General features: G+C 43.7%; 1 protein-coding gene and 1 pseudogene across 2 annotated transcripts in view; one reads left to right on the top strand and one right to left on the bottom strand.

Annotated features, from left to right (window-relative positions):
- Positions 1–25,388, top strand: part of LOC143768290 (uncharacterized) — a 457,435-nt pseudogene that overhangs the window by 137,217 nt on the left and 294,830 nt on the right. The window lies entirely within an intron of this gene.
- Positions 1–25,388, bottom strand: part of LOC143766869 (uncharacterized) — an 82,976-nt gene that overhangs the window by 22,745 nt on the left and 34,843 nt on the right. Inside the window, exons 4-8 of the mRNA XM_077254865.1 lie at positions 14,695–14,844; positions 14,386–14,565; positions 13,063–13,186; positions 12,882–12,979; positions 12,593–12,683 (exon numbers count right to left, since the gene is read on the bottom strand). Of these exons, the coding sequence (XP_077110980.1) occupies positions 12,593–12,683; positions 12,882–12,979; positions 13,063–13,186; positions 14,386–14,565; positions 14,695–14,772 (571 nt within the window). The 5' untranslated portion in view covers positions 14,773–14,844. The remainder of the gene's footprint in view (positions 1–12,592; positions 12,684–12,881; positions 12,980–13,062; positions 13,187–14,385; positions 14,566–14,694; positions 14,845–25,388) is intronic.

The raw sequence follows: 25,388 nt of genomic DNA, 5'->3' as shown, positions 1-25,388 counted from the left end.
AGGAAACCAAACTGATGCAAGAGAGAGGTACCGCCCTTTTATCCTACACGTTTTCTGTCCCTGAAGGGCGGATCCCCTCTCTCTGGTAGTGCTGTCATGGGAAGACTGAGAAATATGATTTTTTATTTTCACAGCTCTACGTAATTAACTTCTGTGAAGCACTTGGGGGTTCAAAGTGCCCACTACACATCTAGATAAGTTCCTTGGGGGTCTAGTTTCCAAAATGGGGTCACTTGTTGGGGGTTTCCACTATTTAGACACGTCAGGGGCTCTAACAATGTGACATGTCACCCACAAACAATTCCAGCAAAATCTGCTCTCCAATATGGCACTCCTTCCTTTCCGAGCCCTGCCATGCACCCAAACAGTAGATTTCCCCCACATATTGGGTATCAGCATACTCAGGAGAAATTTCAAAACAAAATGTATAGACCATTTTCTTCTGTTACCCTTGCGAAAGTAAAAAAATAGATCTAAATGCAAATTTTTGTGTAAGAAAAGTAAATTTTTATTTTTTCCTTCCACATTTTATTCATTCCTGTGAAGCACCTGAAGGGTTAATGAATTTTACCACTATCATAAAGTGCAATATGTAACAAGAAAAGTGTCTCAGCATTACCAGGATTCGTTGAAGCGTTAGAGTTATGACCTCATAAAGTGACACTGGTCAGAATTGAAAAAATGGCTCGGTCACGGAGGCAAAAACAGGCTCTGGCACGAAAGGGTTAATATTTAGCTGCACAACCTTTTGAGGCAATCACTTCAATCAAATGACTCCTGTAACTGTCAATGAGATTTCTGCACCTCCCGACAGGTATTTTGGCCACTCCTCAAGAGCAAACTGCTCATGTTGTCTCGTGTTTGAAGGTTGCCTTTTCCAGACGGCATGTTTCAGCTCTTTCCAAAGATGCTCAATAGGATTTAGGTAAGGGGTCATAGAGGGCCACTTCAGAATAGTCCAATGTTTTCCTCTTAGCCATTCTTGGGTGTTTGTAGCTGTGTTTTGGGTTATTATCCTGTTGCAAGACCCATAACCTGTGACTGAGACCAAGCTTTCTGACACTGGGCAGCACATTTCTCTCTAGAATCCCTTGATAGTCTTGAGATTTCATTGTACCCTGCACAGATTCTAGACACACTGTGCCAGATACAGCAAAGCAGCCCCAGAACAGAGCCTCCTCCATGTTTCACAGTAGGGACAGTGTTCTTTTCTTGACAGGCTTCATTTTTCCGTCTGTGAACATAGAGCTGATGTGCCTTGCCAAAAAGTTCCATTTTTGTCTCATCTGTCCATAAGACATTCTCCCAGAAGCTTTGCGGCTTGTCAACATGTAGTTTGGCAAATTCCAGTCTGGCTTTTTTATGATTTTTTTTTCAACAATGGTGTCCTCCTTGGTCGTCTCCCTTGAAGTCCACTTTGGCTCATACAACAACAGATGGTGTGATCCGACTCTGATGTTCCTTGAGCTTGAAGTTCACCTTTAATCTGTTTGGAAGCTTTTCTGGGCTCTTTTGTTACCATTCGTATTATCCGTCTCTTTGATTTGCCATCAATTTTCCTCCTGCGGCCATGTCCAGGGAGGTCGGCTACAGTCCCATGGATCTTACATTTCTGAATAATATGTGCAACTGTAGTCACAGGAACATCAAGCTGCTTGGAGATGGCCTTATAACTTTTACCTTTAACATGTTTGTCTATAATTTTCTCTCTAATCTCCTAAGACAACTCTGTCCTTCGCTTCCTCTGGTCCATGTTGAGTGTGATGCACACCATGTCACCACACAGCACAGTATCTGTAGCCTTTATACAGGCCACTCACTGATTCCAAGATTGTAGACACCTGTGATGCTAGTTAGTGGACACACCGCGTTTTAATGTGTCCCTTTGTCACATTATTTTCATGGGTTCCATCCTTTCTGTCCAGGCCTATTTCATGAGTTTTATTTTTTGAAAAATTCTGTGGAAGCATGGTTGAAAAACAAAGTCTGACTTTCATTTGTTCATTTTGATAGATCTTTTATTCTTATTACTTTTGTCAGGTGCAAGTTATTTCGGTGACCATTGTGTTTTTTTCTGTCATTAAATGATGGGTACCAACATTTTTGACCACATATGTATAGATTATAACCCTCAGTGAATTAATTTATAAAATGGAATCACTTTATGAGGATTTTGAATAATCTTGTTTTTCAGTCATTTAGTCATATTTTGCACAGGGGCGGCTCTAGGTTCTCGTGGACCCCGGGCGAAAGAGTGTCAGTGGGCTCATTTAACACATACCGCAAATCGTGATGCACAGATACCGCACAGAAACATAGGTATAGTACAATGCCAAAGATTTCACTTACTTCTTACATTACATGAGTGATGTCTGTTAGGTCAGAAACTAGACAGTATAGTCCTCCATACATTATCATGGGCACCACATAGTGCTCCATACAGATTAATAAGCCCCATATATTGTTCCATACAGTATTACGGGCATCACATAGTGCTCCATATATTTCTTCATACAGTATTATTGGTATCACATAGTGCTCCTTACAGAATAAGGATACACATATATGGCTCCATACAGAATAATGAGCACCATATATTGCTCCATACAGTACTATGGGCTCCATACATTTCTCCATACTGTATAATGGGCAACATAATGCTCCATACAGAATAATGAGCCCCGTATAGTTCCATTCATAATGGGTCCCATATAATGCTCCATACTGTATAGAATGGGCCCCATAGAGTATATTGAGCCCCATATATTGCTCCATACAGTATAATGAGTCCCATATAATGCTCCATACAGTATATGATGGGCCCCATATATTGTTCCATACCGAATGGGCCCTATATAATGCTTCATATATAATGGGCCCCATATGATGCTCCATGATAAGCTTCATATAATGCTCCATATATAATCAGCCCCATATATGATGCTCCATTGTATGATCGGCCCATATAATGTTCCATATATAATGGATCCCATATATGATGCTCCAGTGTATAATGGGCCCCATATATTATGTTCCATATGATAGGCCCCATATAATGCTCCATTTATGATGGACCTATACATGTGCTCCAAAGATCAAAAAAAGAAAAAATGAAATACTCACCTCTCATCGTTGGCCACTGCTCTGAACTCCTCAGCGTCACTGGCTTCCGGCTCTCTGCACTGTGACTCCTCAGGTAGAGCGGGCACCGATGTGACGTCAACATGACCTGTGACCTGAATGTCAAAATCAGGAGACGCGGAAGACGCTGCAGCGATGGAGATAAGAGAAGTAAGTATCGCAAGTGTCGGAGATCAGAACAGGCGGGGGACCCAGTAGCAGGTACAGGCACAGACACTGGTCCATAGTGCGCCTGTGTCCTTAACAGCAAGTGGTCCCCCCCCCTGCCTGCTCAGGGCCCCAGCAAGTGCCCGGGTGCTGACGCCGGCCCTGTTTCTGCATATGGTGTGTCCAATCTCATCTGGGATCTGTTCCTGCTGTCCAGCTGGACTAATCTGCTCCCTACATCAGCCAACTGGAAAGTACCACACCTTACTAAATCTCAAATCACATGGCTGGAATCTGCCATAAACAGTGCTGTTCTCCTCTGGTTCAGTCGTCTGTGCTCAGCTTGCGGCTTGTCTATTTGTTTACTGTTGTGACCATGGCCCATTTTCTGACTACTCTTGTGTCTTCTGATTCTGTATTCTGTCCTTCTGGTTCTGACCCAGCTACCTGACTAATCTTCTTGCCATCTAACACCACAGAATAGCAGGTAACACCCTGGTCCAAGCCTAGGGGTCCCAGTGTAAGTCCAGATCCATGTAATGGTGTTAAAGAGCGATGAGCAAGGCAATCCTTGGGATATGGAAAGCAGAGAAGATAGTGCCAAGCATGTTCATGGTGGAGATCTTTTGAGCTGCCAGTTGACCACGAACAGTGCTCCCAATACATTGTGTCTGCAAACTATTCCAGCTAGATCTGCATTCAAACAGCTAAATGGCGCTCCTTCCCTTCTGAACACTGCCATGTGCCCAGAGAGTAGTGTACAATCGTAGGTAGGGTATTGTGAGAAGTTGGAAAATAATTTGTAAGATCCATTTGTTTTCTATTATCCTTTGTGAATAATTCCAAAGTTATCACCACATAAAGTGACCACGTCAGATTGTAAAAATGGGGCCTGATTAAGAACACAAAACTGGCCGCGAGAAGAGGATAAATCAGAGGATTCTGGACACTACTGTAATCAAAAACTGACTATAGACAATAACATCTACTGAAATGCCAAACTGAACAGTCTCCATCAGTAATAAATGAGGAGCTAGTGGTGAAACCTCTCTGGATAATTAGAGCACGGGGCTCGGTGACTTCACAATCTAAACTATCGGAAGCTCCAATATTTTCTTTCAGATGAGTTTCAAGAAGAAATATTACACATTTAAAGAGAACTGTGTATAATAGTGCAGAGCGGAGATGTCTTATAGGGAACCTGTCAGCAGGATTGTGCTCAGTAACCTACAGACACTGTCAGGTCGGTGCCATTATACTGATTACACCGATACCTGGTGATGAAATCCGTCTTGTGGTTGTTGTTTAATCTGTATTTGTAGTTTTCAGCTAATGAGAGTCTCGTGCTCTGGGGCGGGTCTTTATGTCCTGCGCTGATTACATATGCATCTGTATTGGCTTATGACAGGTCATAAGGTCGATGGAGGCGCCTGAGCAGTAGCAGTCTACAAGTAAGAGATAGATGCTACTGGACAGGTGCTGCTAGTGTAATTTTGCTGGATGTAATTTTTTTTCTAAGCCTCCCAATAGCCACAATATTTTAGGCATTATCAAGGCCTCAACAACCCTACCTGACTGCGGAGGTTGGCACCCTAGATCCTGCACAATGGCGCCTCTGCTCGATGTTGACTGTCCCTTCTATCGCTTCTGATCACACTTGGCGTGGGGTAGAAAAAATCTTATTGAATTTCCAAATAGGGGATTTTGAAGGAGGGAGCAAGAATAATGAAAATCAAGATAATTGGGCAATGACTGTACAAACCCTATCTTGTCCCTGTCTGACAGCGGAGGTTGGCACCCTAATTTGGAAGATGAACGATAATGGTGCCCCAGCTCCTCGAAGGCTGTCCCAAACAAGAACCCTAATATGGCGATTGATGGCAGGGATGTTGAAAAACCTAAAGTGCTCTGATGTAGCCTATTAAATGGTATAAACTATGGGCCAACATATAGATAATGAAGGGAGATTAAAGGAGTTTAATTAGTGGCATCAAAGTCATGCCAATACTTAGATATATAAGTTAATAACAGGGCATAAAGTTTCATCCCGAGTAGAGCCCACCCCCATAGGCTCCTCACAGTATCGCTCACCCAAATAGAACCTCTAAAGTTAGATATACCAAATCATCTCCATTGTCCGCAAAATGGCATTGACCCATTACAACATGTACATACAAGAACTCGACGCATTTTCCCTCTCAACATTAGGTTCATCAGGAGTATACATGTCAAAGAAAACAACTCAGCTTAGTTATCATCATGTGTCCATAGCGATACAGTCATCAGATCACAGGGTGAGTCCCCTCTCGATAAAGTGCCTAATACAAAGTGCCCAGTATGCCCCAAATATATATTCCATTGTTTAGTGGACCGAGAACATCTGTGTGGTCCGGCGTGCGTGTCACATACCGGAAGTTCTGGCGCGCCTGCCTGTGTTTGCACTCCATTCGATTGTACCAATGCGGAACTATCTAATCTCCAACATTGTGTTCTAAGGGGATCTATCCAGCGCACGCGCAGAATATGCGGCGTGTGTTTCACCGTGCGCAGGCGCAGACTCCCCCCGATCTCCTGAGCGTCAGAACGGAAGTTCGTAACAACACTTCTGGTTAACATGCATCTCAACTGCGTTCCACCCAGTTCCACCAACGAGTCCCTGTATTTCCGGCTCACATGCATCCTAGTTGAATTCAACCGAGTATGCAGGTACGGGAGCATCTCGATGAAACTATGTACAATCCCCACTTTATGTTACTAACGACGGACCTTTCTTAATGGCATCCAATAGATATATATGCGCCAGCACAAGATATTTAGTCTATATGAACTGAGTCACCACTCAGATTATGAACTTTCATATATTATTTGATCATTTGACATCATTAAACCATATATAACGTCAGGGTTTACCACCATGGCAAACAGCAGAGCCAAGAATTATACCATTAAAGCCTTCGGACCAGCAACAAAATAACATATTTAGGGCAGAAAGATTAAATTAGGTATATATCCTGAAAAATAAATCAATACAAGTTCCCTCATAATTGGGGAATGTGATCATAAGTAAATGACCCTTTATGGTTGATAGACAGAGGCAGGCTTAAACGGGGTTTCAGCATCCAGATAGAAAGCAACCAAAGTTCATTTGTTCATTCAGACCCACAGGAGACACAGTGTTCAACCTGTGGATCCACCTGAGTTCCTTTTGAAGAACCCTTTTGGCCAAATTCCCACCCCTAATAGATGGAGAAATAAATTCAATAACTTTAAACGAAAAGGATTTGAGATCACCCCGATGCACCTCACGCACATTCCTAGAGATGAGGTCTCCCTGGCGTGCCTGATGTCCCCGATATTATCCCCGATCCTCCTCCTCAGCTCTATAATTAAACGGACATGTGCAGGTGAAGAGATAAATAAGACCACTTGTCTTAAAGTTTGCAAACTGTCTCATGTTAAATGTTCTCCCAGTGTTAGCACTGGTGAATTGACTACCAGTCGCCATGAATCCACAAAAAGAACAGCTACCGCATCTGAATGTGCCAGATTGTCTTTTATCCAGCCACGTGCCGATTTTTTTAGGGGAGTTGAAGGTACTATCGACCAACTGATCCCTTATTGATCTTCCCTGTCTATAGGTGATGGCTGGTGTTTGTGGCAGAAATTCTTTAATGTCTGTGTCAGCCAACAAAATATCCCACTATTTACTAATGATGCTTCTCACTTCCTGTGTGCAGTCATCAAAATTCCCCACCAGACTCAGAAAGGACTCTGAGCCATCTTTTGTTCTAGATTGAAGGAGTTTGGTTTGTGGCGTAGATTCAACCTCTTTAAATGTTTTATGAAGAATACTTCTTCGGTAGCCTCTCTCAACAAATCTGTATCTAAGGTCACGTATCTAACTATAAAAAGAAAGATCAGAGGAACAATTTCTCCTTACCCTCAGATACTGGACTTTAGGGATCCCCCTCCTGAGGCCGAGGGGATGACTAGTCCATCTGAGTAAATTATTAGTAGAAGTTGGTTTTCTAAAAATACTGGTTTGCAAATGGCCCTCCTCATCCTTCCTGATTGTAATATCCAGAAAAATAATGGATTCTGGATCAATTTCCAACGTAAATTTAAGACCAATGTTGTTAATATTGAGATAATGAACAAATTTGTTGAAAGAAGGGACATCACCGGTCCACAAAATCAAAATATTGTCAATATAGCGCCCACAGAATAATATCTGGGGGCGCCACCAGGACGACTGATCCTCACAAAAAACAGGGTCCTCCCACCAGCCCAGAAGCAAATTAGCGTAGGTAGGGGCACAAGGACTGCCCATGGCTGTGCCCCTGAGCTGGTGGTAGAATCTCCCGTCAAATAAAAAATAGTTGTGTGTCAATATGAAATGAATGAGTTGACTTAGGAACAGATTATGTTCCATAAACTGAACACCCCTGGATCTCAGAAAAAAATTGACAGCCTTTAATCTCATGTCATGGGGGATGCTACTGTATAGTGCCTGAACGTCTATTGACGTTAAAAAAGTGTCACTGTCCACTGTGATATCCTCAGTTTTCAACAATAGGTAAGAAGTGTCCCGTATATATGATGGCAAGGCTGTGACAAACTGTCTCAGGATTCTATCCACATAGACACCACAGTTCTGCGAGATTGTCTCAGGAAACGATTCTATCGGCCGTCCCTTGAGGGGTGACAATCCCTTATGCACCTTTGGAAGTGCATAAAAGATGGGTATAGTTGGTGTCTTCTGTAACAAAATCCCTCTCGTTCTTTGATATCAAGCCCTTGCCATAGGACAACATCAATAAGCTGTTCGGTTCAGCATTGAATCTTTCAGTAGGGTCACTACCGAATACTCCATAGGTCGATGTATTGGTCAGTATTTTAAGACACATGTCCTTATAATTAGTATGGTCCAGGATCACCAGGTTACACCCCTTGTCCGCCGGCTTAATCACTAACTCACTCTTTGCTGATAGGGCATCTAAAGCCCTTCTTTCGTCATATGATAAATTTGAATTGGTTTTCTTTTTTCCACTGCCAAGTTTCTTTAGGTCACTTAACACCAATTGCATATAAATATATCAACACTTGTATTAGCAGACAAGGGAGGCATCCTGGTGCCATCTGGTTTCAAATCCGTAAAAGGACCATTCCCAATTGGTCTAGAGCCTTCATCCAATAATTCGGTCAGGACTCTAACATCAGCAAGGTCAGTAGTCTCTATGCCTAGTGCCGAGCATTCCGCCTGATCATGACCACAAAAAAATGTTTTCCACTTGTGTTTCCTTAGAAACAGATTAATGTCCTTGATCCATTCAAACTCATAGAACCTGCTGGTTGGTACAAAACCCAAACCCTTATTAAGGACTGCTCTGTCAGCATCAGACAAGGAGTAAGATGAAAGATTGATTATCCTACTCCTATCATGTTCCCTAATCAATAACGAGGAGCCCCTAATCTTTCTCTCAGTTGATAGGGGAAATTTCTCCTCTATAAAAAAGATGATGTAGAGGACGAGGAGGCAGACGGTACCCCAGGTGAAGGTGTGCGATATCCCGATCCCCCCCTTTCGGGGGCGAACCTCCTCCTTCCTGATCATCCCCATCTCTCTCTACGTGGCCTGTTCTCCCAATTTGTTTTGTTGCTACTCGTATTCCTGATTGAGTCACTTTTATCACTATCGGAAGCTTCAATATCTGATGATGAAATGTTAGACACAGTCCCTATCTGGGTTGAGCTCTCCTCTAGCAGAAATCCAAATACTCTGTTGTCCTTAAAATCACGGCTGTCCCTATTGAATTGTTTATGCTTTCTGTCTTTTATGTTCACCTGATATTTCTCAATGTTAGTTTGCAGAGTAGATTCTCATCTATTGAAGCCTGGATCACCTTTGTGTTTAATGATATTATCAATCAGCTCTGTAAGCCTCTTGCTAGTTCTATCAAAAGTGTTCCTCTCTTCTTGCAAGAGGATTTGCATGAATCTCTCAGAGCTGTCAACAAATTCATTCCGCCATTTATGTAAAAGTTCTGGTGTCCTCGTTCTCCGTGCTGGAGAAATGTTCAACCTAAGTCCCCTAGGTACAATTCTGTTTTTTATGTAATTCTCTAGGGACTGAACTTCCCACCAGGACTTGATGTTATCCCTATAGCAACCTGATAGTTCTTGGAAAAGATCCCTGAGATCAAGTGACCTAGCAGATTCACCCGTGGTCGTTGACTCGTCAAAAATATCCTTGGCATCTTATGCCCATGACTCCCTGTTAATTGGCCCTGTAAGAAAGCCTGCCATATAGATGAGAAAAAATTCCTCCTCGTCCTCTACATCTTTTTTAGAGAGGAGAAATTTCCCCTATCAACTGAGAGAAAGATTGGGGGCTCCTCGTTATTGCCGATGTTAGAGTCCTGACCGAATTATTGGATGAAGGCTCTAGACCAATTGGGAATGGTCCTTTTATGGATTTGAAACCAGATAGCACCAGGATGCCTCCATTGTCTGCTAATACAAGTGTTGATATACTTATGCAATTGGTGTTAAGTGACCTAAAGAAATTTGGCAGTGGAAAAAAGAAAACCAATTAAAATTTATCACGACGAAAGAAGGGCCTTAGATGCCTGTTGTGAAATTGGATTTTGGGCTCCCCCGGTGGCCACTGGTGGAATTGAACTGGTGTGCATCATCCTCTCTGTTCACCTGTTTCCATCAGGATGTGGGAGTCGCTATTTAACCTTGCTCCTCTGTCACTTCCATGCCGGTCAACATTGTAATCAGAAGCCTTTCTTTGCATGTTCCTGCTGCTAGACAACTCCCAGCTAAGTTGGACTTTAGTCCTTGTTTGTTTTTGCATTTTGTTCCAGTTCACAGCTGTAGTTTCGTTTCTGTGTCTGGAAAGCTCTTGTGATCTGAAATTGCCACTCTGATGTTATGAGTTAATACTAGAGTCTTAAAGTAATTTCAGGATGGTGTTTTGATAGTGTTTTTAGCTGACCATGAAAGTGTCCTTTCTGTCTTCCTGCTATTTAGTAAGCGGACCTCAATTTTGCTAAACCTATTTTCATACTACGTTTGTCATTTCATCTAAAATCACCGCCAATATTTGTGGGGGCCTCTGTCTGCCTTTCGGTGAATTTTCTCTAGAGGTGAGCCAGGACTATATTTTCCTCTGCCAGGATTAGTTAGTCCTCCGGCCGGCGCTGGGCGTCTAGGGATAAAACGCAGGCTACGCTACCCGGCTACTGTTAGTTGTGCGGCAGGTTTAGTTCATGGTCAGTTTAGTTTCCATCCTTCCAAGAGCAAGTTCTTATTTTTGCTGGGCTATGTTCTCTTGCCATTGAGAACCATAACAGATGCCCTATCAGCAAAGAGTGAGTTAGTGATTAAGCCGGCGGGTAACCTGGTGATCCTGGACCATACTAATTATAAGGACATGTGTCTTAAAATACTGACCGATACATCGACCTAAGGAGTATTACGTACGTACGTACTGAACTGAGCAGCTTATTGAAGTTGTCCTATGGCAAGGGCTTGATATCAAAGAACCAGAGAGACTTTATGTTACAGAAGACACCAACTATACCCGTCTTTTATGCACTTCCAAAGGTGCATAAGGGATTGTCACCCCTCAAGGGACGGCTGATAGAATCGTTTCCTGACACAATCCCGCAGAACTGTGGTGTCTGTGGATAGAATCCTGAGACAGTTTGTCACAGCCTTGCCATCATATATACGGGGCACTTCTGATCTATTGTTGAAAATTGAGGATATCACGGTGGACAGGGACACTTTTTTAGCATCAATAGACGTTGAGGCACTATACAGTATCATCCCCCATGACATGAGTTTAAAGGCTCAATTTTTTTCTGAGATCCAGGGGTGTTCAGTTTATGGAACATAATCGGTTCCTAAGTCAACTCATTCATTTCATATTGACACACAACTATTTTTTATTTGACGGGAGATTCTACCACCAGCTCAGTGGCACAGCCATGGGCAGTCCTTGTGCCCCTACCTATGCTAGTTTGCTCCATTAGTATTCCTTTACTGTGAATTTTTTATAGGCATTATCAACATTAATATCAATGCTATTATATGCATTATGTAAAAATGCGGGACAGGTCAGTGAGGGATCAGCGACCTGTCATAAGCCAATACAGATGAATATGTAATCAGAGCACCACATAAAGCCCCGCCCACAGGCCACCCACAGCCCCACCCATGAGCACCACATAAAGCATCACACACAGCCCCGCCACAGAGCACCACAAAGCCACGCCCACAGCCCCATCCAAGAGCACCACAAAGCCCCGCCCAGAGCAACACAAAGCTCCGCCCACAGCCCCACCCTAGAGCACGAGAATCTCTAACTGAAAACTACAAATACAGATTAAACTACAGTAAACCAGAGTTGCATTCATTTATGGTGGACCATTGGAGCTACTTTGAATCCTGACCAGAAGATTAGAGAAAATAATATCGCTCCCCATTTCAGGAGAGATTGTGCAGTAATCTGAATTTCTTAGGATCAAAAACAATGTAATTTATGAGGTGGAGTGAATCCATGAAACCAGGGCTGGAGCCAACACATCTCCTGCAGGCGGGAATAAATGTATATTACAGCCATCAGCCACGCACAGCTCAGAGATATATCATGGCACCGGTGTGATGGGTTTATGTAGATTATCACAATCCTCCTGGAAGTTAGTCGGTTTTAATACGAATTGAAAACTCAGGATAAAGGGAAACTCTGTTATTGTCCAGAAATTCACACTTGGCCTCACTGCATATTTAATGTTGTCGATCATAAAAGTGAAGTTTGGCCAGAAAGACTGGACCTGGTCTTGTAGGGACCATATGATCACATTCAGCAGCACAGAAGGGAGAGAAGGGAGATTCATCCGATAAGATCTCAGGGTTCTAGGAAGCCAACAGCATCACTACCCTCCGCTTTCTCTTACAGGCCCATCAGAATATTTTTCTTTAAGTGATTTTCTATTTTGTCAGCACATTCTACGTACGCTGCCATTTGGCTTTATAGTTCACAGATCTGGGCAGGTAACAGCGTCTCCTAAACCCAGGGGGTAGGTGGATCTACCAGGTTGTAAGTTCTATAGAAAAGGGCTTTCAATGACCAAAGTAATTAGAACAGTTTTGGGTGGAGGAGAATGTTGTGGTCTTGAGGCAAAATGGTGATCATGGTAATACGACCGGACAACACCACCGATAAAGCAGCCACAGCCGGTGATGAGAAGAATCTGTGACCTCTCTGCATTTAGTGGTTAGTACTACTCACCTGGGTAGTCACATGTAGGAATCTCCTCTTTACACCACTCATCACCCCTCACATATGTCTCTGTAGTATTAATATGGGTCAGATCTTCACCCTGAAACAAATATTATAAAAGTCACCAACAGATGGAGAAGTCCCATCTATGATCAGCTCTAATCCTGCCATCTCCACCGTTCTCATTACACAAGTATAAAATATATAACACTGGTGGATAAAACAAGACTGAGCACAAGACCTTCACCGGCGTCTACACATCATAGGGGAGATCTCCTGACACCTTCTCTCCATCTACCTGATGATCCTGAGGAACATTGGGATCTTCTTGCTTGCAATCCTGTAGAAGAAGAGGATGGGGACATCTCTCTGGTGTTGTCGTCTTACTGGATAGATCTGGAGGAAACACATACAGGGACTGAATTCATTCTTTACATACAGATAATTATAGGCTGTATGTATTTAGTCCTGTCTATTACCTGGAGATGTGAGGGTCTGAGGAATCTCCTTTATGACGTTCTTGTACAGATCTCTGTGTCCTTCTAAATACTCCCACTCCTCCATGGAGAAATAGACAGCGACATCCTGACACCTTATAGGAACCTAACACATACAATGATACCGTCACCCCCGATCCCTTCATAGTGTTACTGTATAATAGTTACATAGTTATTAAGGTTGAAGGAAGACTGTAAGTCCATCTAGTTCAGCCCATAGCCTAACCTAACATGCCCTAACATGTTGATCCAGGGGAAGGCAAAAAAAAACCATGTGGCAAAGAGTAACTCCACCATGGGGAAAAAAAATTCCTTCCCGACTCCACATACGGCAATCAGACTAGTTCCCTGGATCAACGCCTTATCAAGGAATCTAATATATATACCCTGTAATATTATACTTTTCCAGAAAGGTATCCAGTCCCCTCTTAAATTGAAGCAATGAGTCACTCATTACAACATCATACGGCAGAGAGTTCCATAGTCTCACTGCTCTTACAGTAAAGAATCCGCGTCTGTTATTATGCTTAAACCTTCTTTCCTCCAGACGTAGAGGATGCCCCCTTGTCCCTGTCTCAGGTCTATGATTAAAAAGATCATCAGAAAGGTCTTTGTACTGTCCCCTCATATATTTATACATTAAAATAAGATCACCCCTTAGTCTTCGTTTTTCCAAACTAAATAGCCCCAAGTGTAATAACCTATCTTGGTATGGCAGACCCCCCAGTCCTCTAATAACCTTGGTCGCTCTTCTCTGCACCCGCTCCAGTTCAGCTATGTCTTTCTTATACACCGGAGACCAGAACTGTGCACAGTATTCTAAGTGTGGTCGAACTAGTGACTTGTATAGAGGTAAAATTATGTTCTCCTCATGAGCATCTATGCCTCTTTTAATACATCCCATTATTTTATTTGCCTTTGTAGCAGCTGCCTGACACTGGCCACTGAATATGAGTTTGTCATCCACCCATACACCCAGGTCTTTTTCATTGACGGTTTTGCCCAGAGTTTTAGAATTAAGCACATAGTTATACATCTTATTACTTCTACCCAAGTGCATGACCTTACATTTATCCCCATTAAAGCTCATTTGCCATTTATCAGCCCAAGCTTCTAGTTTACATAAATCATCCTGTAATATAAAATTGTCCTCCCCTGTATTGATTACCCTGCAGAGTTTAGTGTCATCTGCAAATATTGAAATTCTACTCTGTCACATACACCTGACACATACAATGATACCGTCATCCCCCGATCCCTTCATAGTGTTACTGTATAATGTCCCAGCATTCCCAGCAGTGTCACCTCTCCAGTCAGCAGCTCAATCATCTTGTAGATGAGTTCTAGGATTTTCTGGTCATTGATGTCCTCATGGATCAGGGGGTGAGGTGGAGGCCCCGTGATTGGGCTCAGGGGTCTTCCCCATCCCTCAGACACAGGGTCCTGACAGCGATCACTAGAGGTCTTCTTCACCACTGTGTAATCCTGGTAATGGAGAGACACATTAATAAATCTCACTGCAGACATTTCCAGAGTCCTCACCTCTCCAGTTCTGTCCATCTGTTATTCCCATAGATAAGAATGATGTAATGTGATGTCATCAGAATCTCTCACCTCTCCAGTAAGCCGGAAGAGGATCTCTAGGGTGAGGTGTAATATCCTGTCCGCCATCTTTTCTTTGTCCATATCCATCTGTGATGAGTAAATCAGCAAAATTTTGTTTTGTAGAAGATCTTCACTGAGAGGATCCGATATCGTAGAGACCTGAATGAGAAGATGAGCCGATGGAACATCATAAGAATCCTGTGTAATAATACAATTACTGGAGATAATACGGGAAACATATGAGATTTATTATTTTACAGTATTTAGTTTCCTTCTTTACATCTACTAATAAAACCTATATATTTAGGCCACAGACAACAAGCAGTTTCCTCATTGGAGTCGGCAGCTGAATACGTTCCTCATAGACTCATCTTCCATAACGCTAATTCTCGTCTCATTTACCGTCCCTGGAATCGGCATTAGCAATTCTGCAGGAGATATTCATTACACGCGACATGAGAAATAACTACTTCATGATGAGGACGACATCTTCATCTTCTACTACGGCTCTAGAGACATATTTGGCCAGAGTCGGTCACTGACTCCATCACTACCGGCCGTCTATATGAAGGTTTCCCGTCTTCCCCGCACTGTAATCTTCTACCTATAGGGACATTACCAACATATAGGGCACATAGGGGTCATTACTAATATATGGGGGCACATAGGTGATATTACTAATATATGGGAGCACATAGGGGACAGTACTAATATATGGGGGCACATAGGGGACATTACTAATATATGGGGGCACATAGGGGACATTACTAATATATGTGGGCACATAAGGGACATTACAATTATATGGGGGCACCTAGGGGCCAGTAGTAATATATGGGGGTACACCGGGGACATTACTAATATATGGGGGCGCATAGGGGACATTACAAATATATGGGGGCATATAAGGGCCAGTAGTAATATATGGGGGTACACAGGGGCCAGTAGTAATATATGGGGGCACAGAGGGGCCAGTAGTAATATATGGGGGCACACAGGGGCCATTACTTATGGGGCACACAAGGGACATTACTAATATATGGGGGCACATAGAGGACAGTACTTATGGGGGCACACAAGGGACATTACTAATATATGGGGGCACACTGGGGACATTACTAATATATGGGGCACACAGGGGACATTACTAGTATATGGGGCACACAGGGGACATTACTAATATATGGGGCACACAGGTAACATTACTAATATATGGGGCACACAGGGGACATTACTAATATATGAGGTCAGATAGGGGACATTACTAATATATGGGGGCACTCAGGGGACATTACTAAAATATGGGGGCACATAGGGGCCAGTAGTAAGATATGGGGGCACACAGGGGCCAGTAGTAATATATGAGAGCACACATGGACCAGTAGTAATATGAGGGCACACAAGGGCCAGTAGTAATATAAGGGGGCACACAGGGGCCAGTGGTAATATAAGGGGCACAAAGGTGACATTACTAATACATGGGAGCACACAGGGGCCAGTAGTAATATATGGGGGCACAAAGGGGACATTACTAATATATGGGGGCACACAGGGGCCAGTAGTAATATATGGGGGCACAGGGGCCAGTAGTAATATATGAGAGCACACAGGGACCAGTAGTAATATGAGGGCACACAAGGGCCAGTAGTAATATAAGGGGGCACACAGGGAACAGTAGTAATATATGAGGGCACAAAGGGGACATTACTAATATATGGGGCACACAGGGGCCAGTAGTAATATATGGGGGCACACAGGGGCCAGTAGTAATATATGAGAGCACACAGGGACCAGTAGTAATATGAGGGCACACAGGGACCAGTAGTAATATGAGGGCACACAAGGGCCAGTAGTAATATATGAGGGCACACAGGGGCCAGTATTAATATATGGGAGCACACAGGTGACATTACTAATATATGGGGGCATACATGGGCCAATAGTAATATGGGGGCACACATGGGCCAGTAGTAATATAAGGGGGCACACAGGGGCCATTAGTAATATATGGGGGCACACAGGGGCCAGCAGTAATATATGGGGGCACACAGGGCAAGTAGTAATATATAGGGCCACACAGGGGACAGTAGTAATGTATGGATCACACAGGGGACATTACTAATATATGGGGGCACACAGGGGCCAGTAGTAATATACTGTCTAGCTTATATCAGTTTATGTCAGTTATTTTAAGCAATTGATTATAGGGTATATATTAGCTGTGGATATATGAGTATACATGAGTATATACATCATATAGATCTCACTTACGTATATACTCCTATATAATTATATAAACTCATGTATACTCATATATCCACAGCTAATATATACACTATAATCAATTGATTAAAATGACTGACATAAACTGATATAAGCTAGACAGACTGTTTGGGGATTTCCAGCCATAAAGCGGAACAGCACCAGATGTACTAAATGGTGATCAGATGTCTCAACTTTGTCCTAGATGCAGAAAGATACAGACATGTCATGATCTCAATGGCAAGAGAACATAGCATAAGCATATATAGGAACTAGCTCTTGGAAGATGGGAACTGAGCTGACCATGAACTAAACCTAACGCACAACTAGTAGTGGCCGGGTAGCATGCCTACGTTGATTCTAGATGCCCAGCACCAGCCGGAGGACTAAATAAAACTAGCAGAGGAAAATATTAGTCCTAGCTCACCTCTAGAGAAATACCCCGAAAGGAGACAGAGGCCCCCCACATGTATTGGCGGTGAGTTGAGATGAAATAACAAACGTAGTATGAAAATAGGTTTAGCAAATTTGAGGTCCACTTACTACATAGCAGAAGACAGAAAGGACACTTTCATGGTCAGCTGAAAACCCTATCAAAAACACCATCCAGAAATTACTTTAAAACTCTGGCATTAACTCATAACACCAGAGTGGCAATTCCTGTTCACAAGAGCTTTCCAGACACAGTAACGAAACTACAGCTGTGAACTGGAACAAAAATGCAAAAACAAACATGGACAAGAGTCCAACTTATCTAGTAGTTGTCTAGGAGCAGGAACAAGCACAGAGAGGCTTCTGATAACATTGTTGACCGGCAAGCAACTAACAGAGCAGCAAGGTTATATAGCGACTCCCACATCTTGATGGGAACAGGTGAACAGAGAAGATGAAGACACCAGTTCAATTCCACCAGTAGCCACCGGGGGAGCCCAGAATCCAAATTCACAACAGTACCCCCCCCTCAAGGAGGGGGCACCGAACCCTCACCAGAACCACCAGGGCGATCAGGATGGGCCCTATGAAAGGCACGAACCAGATCGGAGGCATGAACATCAGATGCATTCACCCAAGAATTATCCTCCTGGCCGTATCCCTTCCACTTGACCAGATACTGGAGTCTCCGTCTGGAAACACGAGAGTCTAAGATTTTCTCCACAACGTACTCCAACTCACCCTCAACCAACACCGGAGCAGGAGGCTCAACGGAAGGCACAACCGGTACCTCATACCTGCGCAATAATGACCGATGAAAAACGTTATGAATAGAAAAGGATGCAGGGAGGTCCAAACGGAAGGAAACAGGGTTAAGAATCTCCAATATCTTATACGGGCCGATAAACCGAGGCTTAAACTTAGGAGAAGAGACCCTCATAGGGACAAAACGAGAAGACAACCACACCAAATCCCCAACAGAAAGCCGAGGACCAACACGACGGTGGCGGTTGGCAAAAAGCTGAGTCTTCTCCTGGGACAACCTCAAATTGTCCACCACCTGCCCCCAGATCTGATGCAATCTCTCCACCACAGCATCCACTCCAGGACAATCCGAAGATTCCACCTGACCAGAGGAAAATCGAGGATGAAACCCCGAATTACAGAAAAACGGGGACACCAAAGTGGCAGAGCTGGCCCGATTATTGAGAGCGAACTCCGCCAATGGCAAAAAAGCAACCCAATCATCCTGGTCAGCAGACACAAAACACCTCAGATATGTCTCCAGGGTCTGATTAATCCGCTCGGTCTGGCCATTCGTCTGAGGATGGAAAGCGGACGAAAAAGATAAATCTATGCCCATCCTAGCACAGAATGCCCGCCAAAATCTAGACACGAATTGGGTCCCTCTGTCAGAAACGATATTCTCAGGAATACCATGCAAACGAACAACATTTTGAAAAAACAGAGGAACCAACTCGGAAGAAGAAGGTAACTTGGGCAGAGGAACCAAATGGACCATCTTAGAAAAACGGTCACACACCACCCAGATGACAGACATCTTCTGAGAAACAGGCAGATCTGAAATAAAATCCATCGAGATGTGCGTCCAAGGCCTCTTAGGAATAGGCAAGGGCAACAATAATCCACTAGCCCGAGAACAACAAGGCTTGGCCCGAGCACAAACGTCACAAGACTGCACAAAGCCTCGCACATCTCGTGACAGAGAAGGCCACCAGAAGGACCTTGCCACCAAATCCCTGGTACCAAAAATGCCAGGATGACCTGCCAACGCAGAAGAATGAACCTCAGAGATGACTCTACTGGTCCAATCATCAGGAACAAACAGTTTATCAGGTGGGCAACGATCAGGTCTATCCGCCTGAAACTCCTGCAAGGCCCGCCGCAGGTCTGGAGAAACGGCTGACAATACCACTCCATCCTTAAGGATACCTGTGGGCTCAGAGTTACCAGGCGAGTCAGGCTCAAAACTCCTAGAAAGGGCATCCGCCTTAACATTCTTAGAACCCGGTAGGTATGACACCACAAAATTAAACCGAGAGAAAAATAATGACCAGCGCGCCTGTCTAGGATTCAGGCGCCTGGCGGTCTCAAGATAAATCAAATTTTTGTGGTCAGTCAATACCACCACCTGATGTCTGGCCCCCTCAAGCCAATGGCGCCACTCCTCAAAAGCCCACTTCATGGCCAAAAGCTCCCGATTCCCAACATCATAATTCCGCTCAGCGGGCGAAAATTTACGGGAAAAGAAGGCACAAGGCCTCATCACGGAGCAATCAGAACTTTTCTGCGACAACACTGCCCCAGCTCCGATCTCAGAAGCGTCGACCTCAACCTGAAAAGGTAGAGCAACATCAGGCTGACGCAACACAGGGGCAGAGGAAAAACGGCGCTTAAGCTCCCGAAAGGCCTCCACAGCATCAGGGGACCAATCAGCAACATCAGCACCCTTCTTAGTCAAATCGGTCAATGGTTTAGCAATATCCGAAAAACCAGCAATAAATCGACGATAAAAGTTAGCAAAGCCCAAAAATTTCTGAAGACTCTTAAGAGAAGAGGGCTGCGTCCAATCACAAATAGCTTGAACCTTGACAGGATCCATTTCAATGGAAGAGGGGGAAAAAATATATCCCAAAAAGGAAATCCTCTGTACCCCAAAAACACACTTAGAACCCTTCACACACAAAGAATTAGACCGCAAAACCTGAAAAACCCTCCTGACTTGCTGGACATGAGAGTCCCAGTCATCCGAAAAAATCAGAATATCATCCAGATACACAATCATAAATTTATCCAAATAATCGCGAAAAATATCATGCATAAAGGACTGGAAAACTGACGGAGCATTAGAAAGACCAAAAGGCATCACTAAATACTCAAAGTGGCCCTCGGGCGTATTAAATGCGGTTTTCCACTCATCCCCCTGCCTGATTCGCACCAAATTATACGCCCCACGAAGGTCAATCTTAGAGAACCACTTGGCCCCCTTTATGCGAGCAAACAAATCAGTCAGCAACGGCAATGGGTATTGATATTTAACAGTGATTTTATTCAAAAGCCGATAATCAATACATGGTCTCAAAGAGCCGTCTTTTTTTGACACAAAGAAAAAACCGGCTCCTAAGGGAGATGACGATGGACGAATATGTCCCTTTTCCAAGGACTCCTTTATATATTCTCGCATAGCAGCATGTTCAGGCACAGACAGATTAAATAAACGACCCTTTGGGTATTTACTACCCGGGATTAAATCTATGGCACAATCGCACTCTCGGTGCGGAGGTAACGAACCAAGCTTGGATTCTTCAAAGACGTCACGATAGTCAGACAGGAACTCAGGAATTTCAGAGGGAATGGATGATGAAATGGAAACCACAGGTACATCCCCATGAGCCCCCTTACATCCCCAGCTCAACACAGACATAGCTCTCCAGTCGAGGACTGGGTTGTGAGATTGCAGCCAAGGCAATCCTAGCACCAAATCATCATGTAGATTATACAGCACCAGAAAGCGAATAATCTCCTGGTGATCCGGATTAATACGCATAGTTACTTGTGTCCAGTATTGTGGTTTATTATTAGCCAATGGGGTGGAGTCAATCCCCTTCAGAGGAATAGAAGTCTCCAAAGGCTCTAAATCATACCCACAGCGTTTGGCAAAGGACCAATCCATAAGACTCAAAGCGGCGCCAGAGTCGACATAGGCGTCCGTGGTAATAGATGACAAAGAGCAAATCAGGGTCACAGATAGAATAAATTTAGACGGTAAGGTGTAAATGGAAACAGATTTACCAAGCTTTTTAGTGCGCTTAGAGCATGCTGATATAACATGAGTAGAATCACCACAATAGAAACACAACCCATTTTTCCGTCTAAAATTCTGCCGCTCGCTTCGGGACAGAATTCTATCACACTGCATACTCTCTGGCGACTTCTCAGTGGACACCGCCAGATGGTGCACTGGTTTGCGCTCCCGCAAACGCCTATCGATCTGAATAGCCATTGTCATGGACTCATTCAGACCCGCAGGCACAGGGAACCCCACCATAACATCCTTAATGGCATCAGAGAGACCCTCTCTGAAAGTCGCCGCCAGGGCGCACTCATTCCACTGAGTAAGCACAGACCATTTACGGAATCTTTGGCAGTAAATTTCCGCTTCATCTTGCCCCTGAGATAGGGACATCAAAGTTTTTTCTGCCTGAAGCTCCAAATGAGGTTCGTCATAAAGCAACCCCAAGGCCAGAAAAAACGCATCCACATTGAGCAACGCAGGATCCCCTGGTGTCAATAAAAAAGCCCAGTCTTGAGGGTCGCCCCGGAGCAAGGAAATCACAATCCTGACCTGCTGTGCAGGGTCTCCGGCAGAGCGAGATTTCAGGGACAAAAATAATTTGCAATTATTTCGAAAATTCTGAAACCCGGATCTATTCCCCGAGAAAAATTCCGGCAAAGGAATTCTCGGCTCAGATACAGGTGCATGACAAACAAAATCTTGCAAATTTTGTACCTTCGTGGCGAGATTATGCAAACCTGCAGTTACACTCTGAAGATCCATTACAAACAGGTGGACACAGAGCCATTCAAGGGTTAAGAGGAGGTAAGAAGCAGCTAGACAGCAATTAAGGGCTAGGCAGCAAAACTCTGAGGGGAAAAAAAAAAATTTCCCTTCAACACTTCTTTTTCTCCTGCTTCAGCCCAAACAATTAACACTTTGAGGGCCGGTCAAACTGTCATGATCTCAATGGCAAGAGAACATAGCATAAGCATATATAGGAACTAGCTCTTGGAAGATGGGAACTGAGCTGACCATGAACTAAACCTAACGCACAACTAGCAGTGGCCGGGTAGCATGCCTACGTTGATTCTAGATGCCCAGCACCAGCCGGAGGACTAAATAAAACTAGCAGAGGAAAATATTAGTCCTAGCTCACCTCTAGAGAAATACCCCGAAAGGAGACAGAGGCCCCCCACATGTATTGGCGGTGAGTTGAGATGAAATAACAAACGTAGTATGAAAATAGGTTTAGCAAATTTGAGGTCCACTTACTACATAGCAGAAGACAGAAAGGACACTTTCATGGTCAGCTGAAAACCCTATCAAAAACACCATCCAGAAATTACTTTAAAACTCTGGCATTAACTCATAACACCAGAGTGGCAATTCCTGTTCACAAGAGCTTTCCAGACACAGTAACGAAACTACAGCTGTGAACTGGAACAAAAATGCAAAAACAAACATGGACAAGAGTCCAACTTATCTAGTAGTTGTCTAGGAGCAGGAACAAGCACAGAGAGGCTTCTGATAACATTGTTGACCGGCAAGCAACTAACAGAGCAGCAAGGTTATATAGCGACTCCCACATCTTGATGGGAACAGGTGAACAGAGAAGATGAAGACACCAGTTCAATTCCACCAGTAGCCACCGGGGGAGCCCAGAATCCAAATTCACAACACAGACAGCTACATTTTAGTTGCTTAGTCAGCACTCATATGTGCATTAATCACAATATTCCGTATATATTTAGATAACCAATAACATAGGAGCTAGACAATATGGTAATTAACTAACCACCCCTAACCACCTCCTTTCTATATGCAATTATAAAACCATGTATGTACAATAAATCATATCAGTATTGGTGGAATGTTATTGTCACAATGGTGCACAGTGTCATTCTTGAGTGCTCAAAATACTCAGCCTTATTGGGAATGGCCGCAGCACACACAGGGATAGATTTATCCAAACCAAATTTCCATAACAAGAGGCCAGTAGTAATATATGGGAGGCACACAGGGGGCATTACTAATATATTATTATTATTATTTATTATTCCATTCCATTTATTCCATGGTGCTTTACATGTGAGGAGGGGTATACATAATAAATACAAGTACAATAATCCTAAGGCTAGGTTCACATTGCGTTAGGGCAATCCGTTTAGCGCTAGCGCTAGCGGATTGCGCTAACGCAATGTTTATTTAGGGGCTGCGTTCAGGGGTCGCGTTAACGTCCCCGCTCTCGCAGATCCCCGATCTGCGAGAGCGGGGAACGGACCTCGGGCGCGCCGCGGACGCTGCAAGCAGCGTCCGAGGCGCGTCACAGAGGAACGGCACATCACCAGCGCGAGCCGAAAAAGGCACGCGCTAGTGATGCGCTGCAGGCAAAATTTACATTGCTGTCAATGGGTGCGCTAACGGACCCGTTGCACGGCGTTAATTGCGACATTTTCGCCGTGCAACGCTGTCCGTTAGCGATCACCCACTAACGCAATGTGAACCTAGCCTAACAAATACACGTCATGACTAGTACAGTAGGAGAGAGGACCCTGCCCGCGAGGGCTTACAATCTACAAGGGTTATTTGAGGATACAATAGGTGATGGTAGAACTGGTCAAGCAGCGGTTTGGTCGATCGGTGGTTACTGCAGGTTGTAGGTCTTCAGGTTTTTTTTTAAGGTTTCCATGGTAGGCGAGAGTCTGATATGTTGTGGTAGAGTTCCAGAGTAGGGGTGATGTGCAAGAGAAATCCTCTAAGCGATTGTGGGAAGAGGAGATAAGAGGGGAGTAGAGAAGGAGATCTTGTGAGGATCGGCGGTTGAGTGCAGGTAACTACCGGGAGATGAGGTCACAGATGTATGGAGGAGGCAGGTTGTGGATGGCTTTGTATGTCATGGTTAGAGTTTTGTACTGGAGTCTCTGGGCAATGGGGAGCCAGTGAAGGGATTGACAAAGGGGAGAGGCCGGGGAATAGCGGGTGGACACGTGGATTAATCGGGCAGCAGAGTTTAGAATAGATTGGAGGGGTGCGAGAGTGTTTGAGTGGAGGCCATAGAGCAGGAGGTTGCAGTAGTCAAGGGGGGAGATAATGAGGGCATGGACAAGGGTTTTTGCAGATTCTTGGTTTAGGAATGTACGGATCCGTGAAATATTTTTGAGTTGAAGGCGTCATGAAGTGGAAAGGGCTTGCATATGTGGTTTGAAGGAGAGATCAGTGTCAAGGATTACCCCGAGGCAGCGAGCTTGTGGGACTGGGGAGAGTGGGCAGCCGTTTACTGTAATGGATAGGTTTCTTGGGGGGGTCGCGTGAGATGGGGGAAAGATGATGAATTCTGTTTTGTCCATGTTAAGTTTTAGAAATCTAGCGGAGAAGGATGAAATAGCGGACAGACATTGAGGGATTCTAGTTAGTAGGGTGGTGATATCCAGAGATGTATATGGGGGCACACAGGGGCCAGTAGTAATATATGGGGTATATGTAATATATGTATATATATTATATACAGTGGGGCAAAAAAGTATTTAGTCAGTCAGCAATAGTGCAAGTTCCACCACTTAAAAAGATGAGAGGCGTCTGTAATTTACATCATAGGTAGACCTCAACTATGGGAGACAAACTGAGAAAAAAAAATCCAGAAAATCACATTGTCTGTTTTTTTTATCATTTTATTTGCATTTTATGGTGGAAAATAAGTATTTGGTCAGAAACAAACAATCAAGATTTCTGGCTCTCACAGACCTGTAACTTCTTCTTTAAGAGTCTCCTCTTTCCTCCACTCATTACCTGTAATAATGGCACCTGTTTAACCCCTTCATGACCCAGCCTATTTTGGCCTTAATGACCTTGCCGTTTTTTGCAATTCTGACCAGTGTCCCTTTATGAGGTAATAACTCAGGAACGCTTCAACGGATCCTAGCGATTCTGAGATTGTTTTTTCGTGACATATTGGGCTTCATGTTAGTGGTAAATTTAGGTCGATAATTTCTGAGCTTATTTGTGAAAAAAAACGGAAATTTGGCAAAATTTTTGAAAATTTCGCAATTTTCACATTTTGAATTTTTATTCTGTTAAACCAGAGAGTTATGTGACACAAAATAGTTAATAAATAACGTTTCCCACATGTCTACTTTACATCAGCACAATTTTGGAAACATTTTTTTTTTTTTGCTAGGAAGTTATAAGGGTTAAAATTTGACCAGTGATTTCT

The sequence above is a fragment of the Ranitomeya variabilis genome, chromosome 4 (genome assembly GCF_051348905.1).
Source record: "Ranitomeya variabilis isolate aRanVar5 chromosome 4, aRanVar5.hap1, whole genome shotgun sequence".
Lineage (NCBI taxonomy): Eukaryota > Metazoa > Chordata > Amphibia > Anura > Dendrobatidae > Ranitomeya > Ranitomeya variabilis.
The sequence above is the reverse complement of the archived record's forward strand: the minus strand, read 5'-3'. Positions and strand labels throughout refer to the sequence as shown.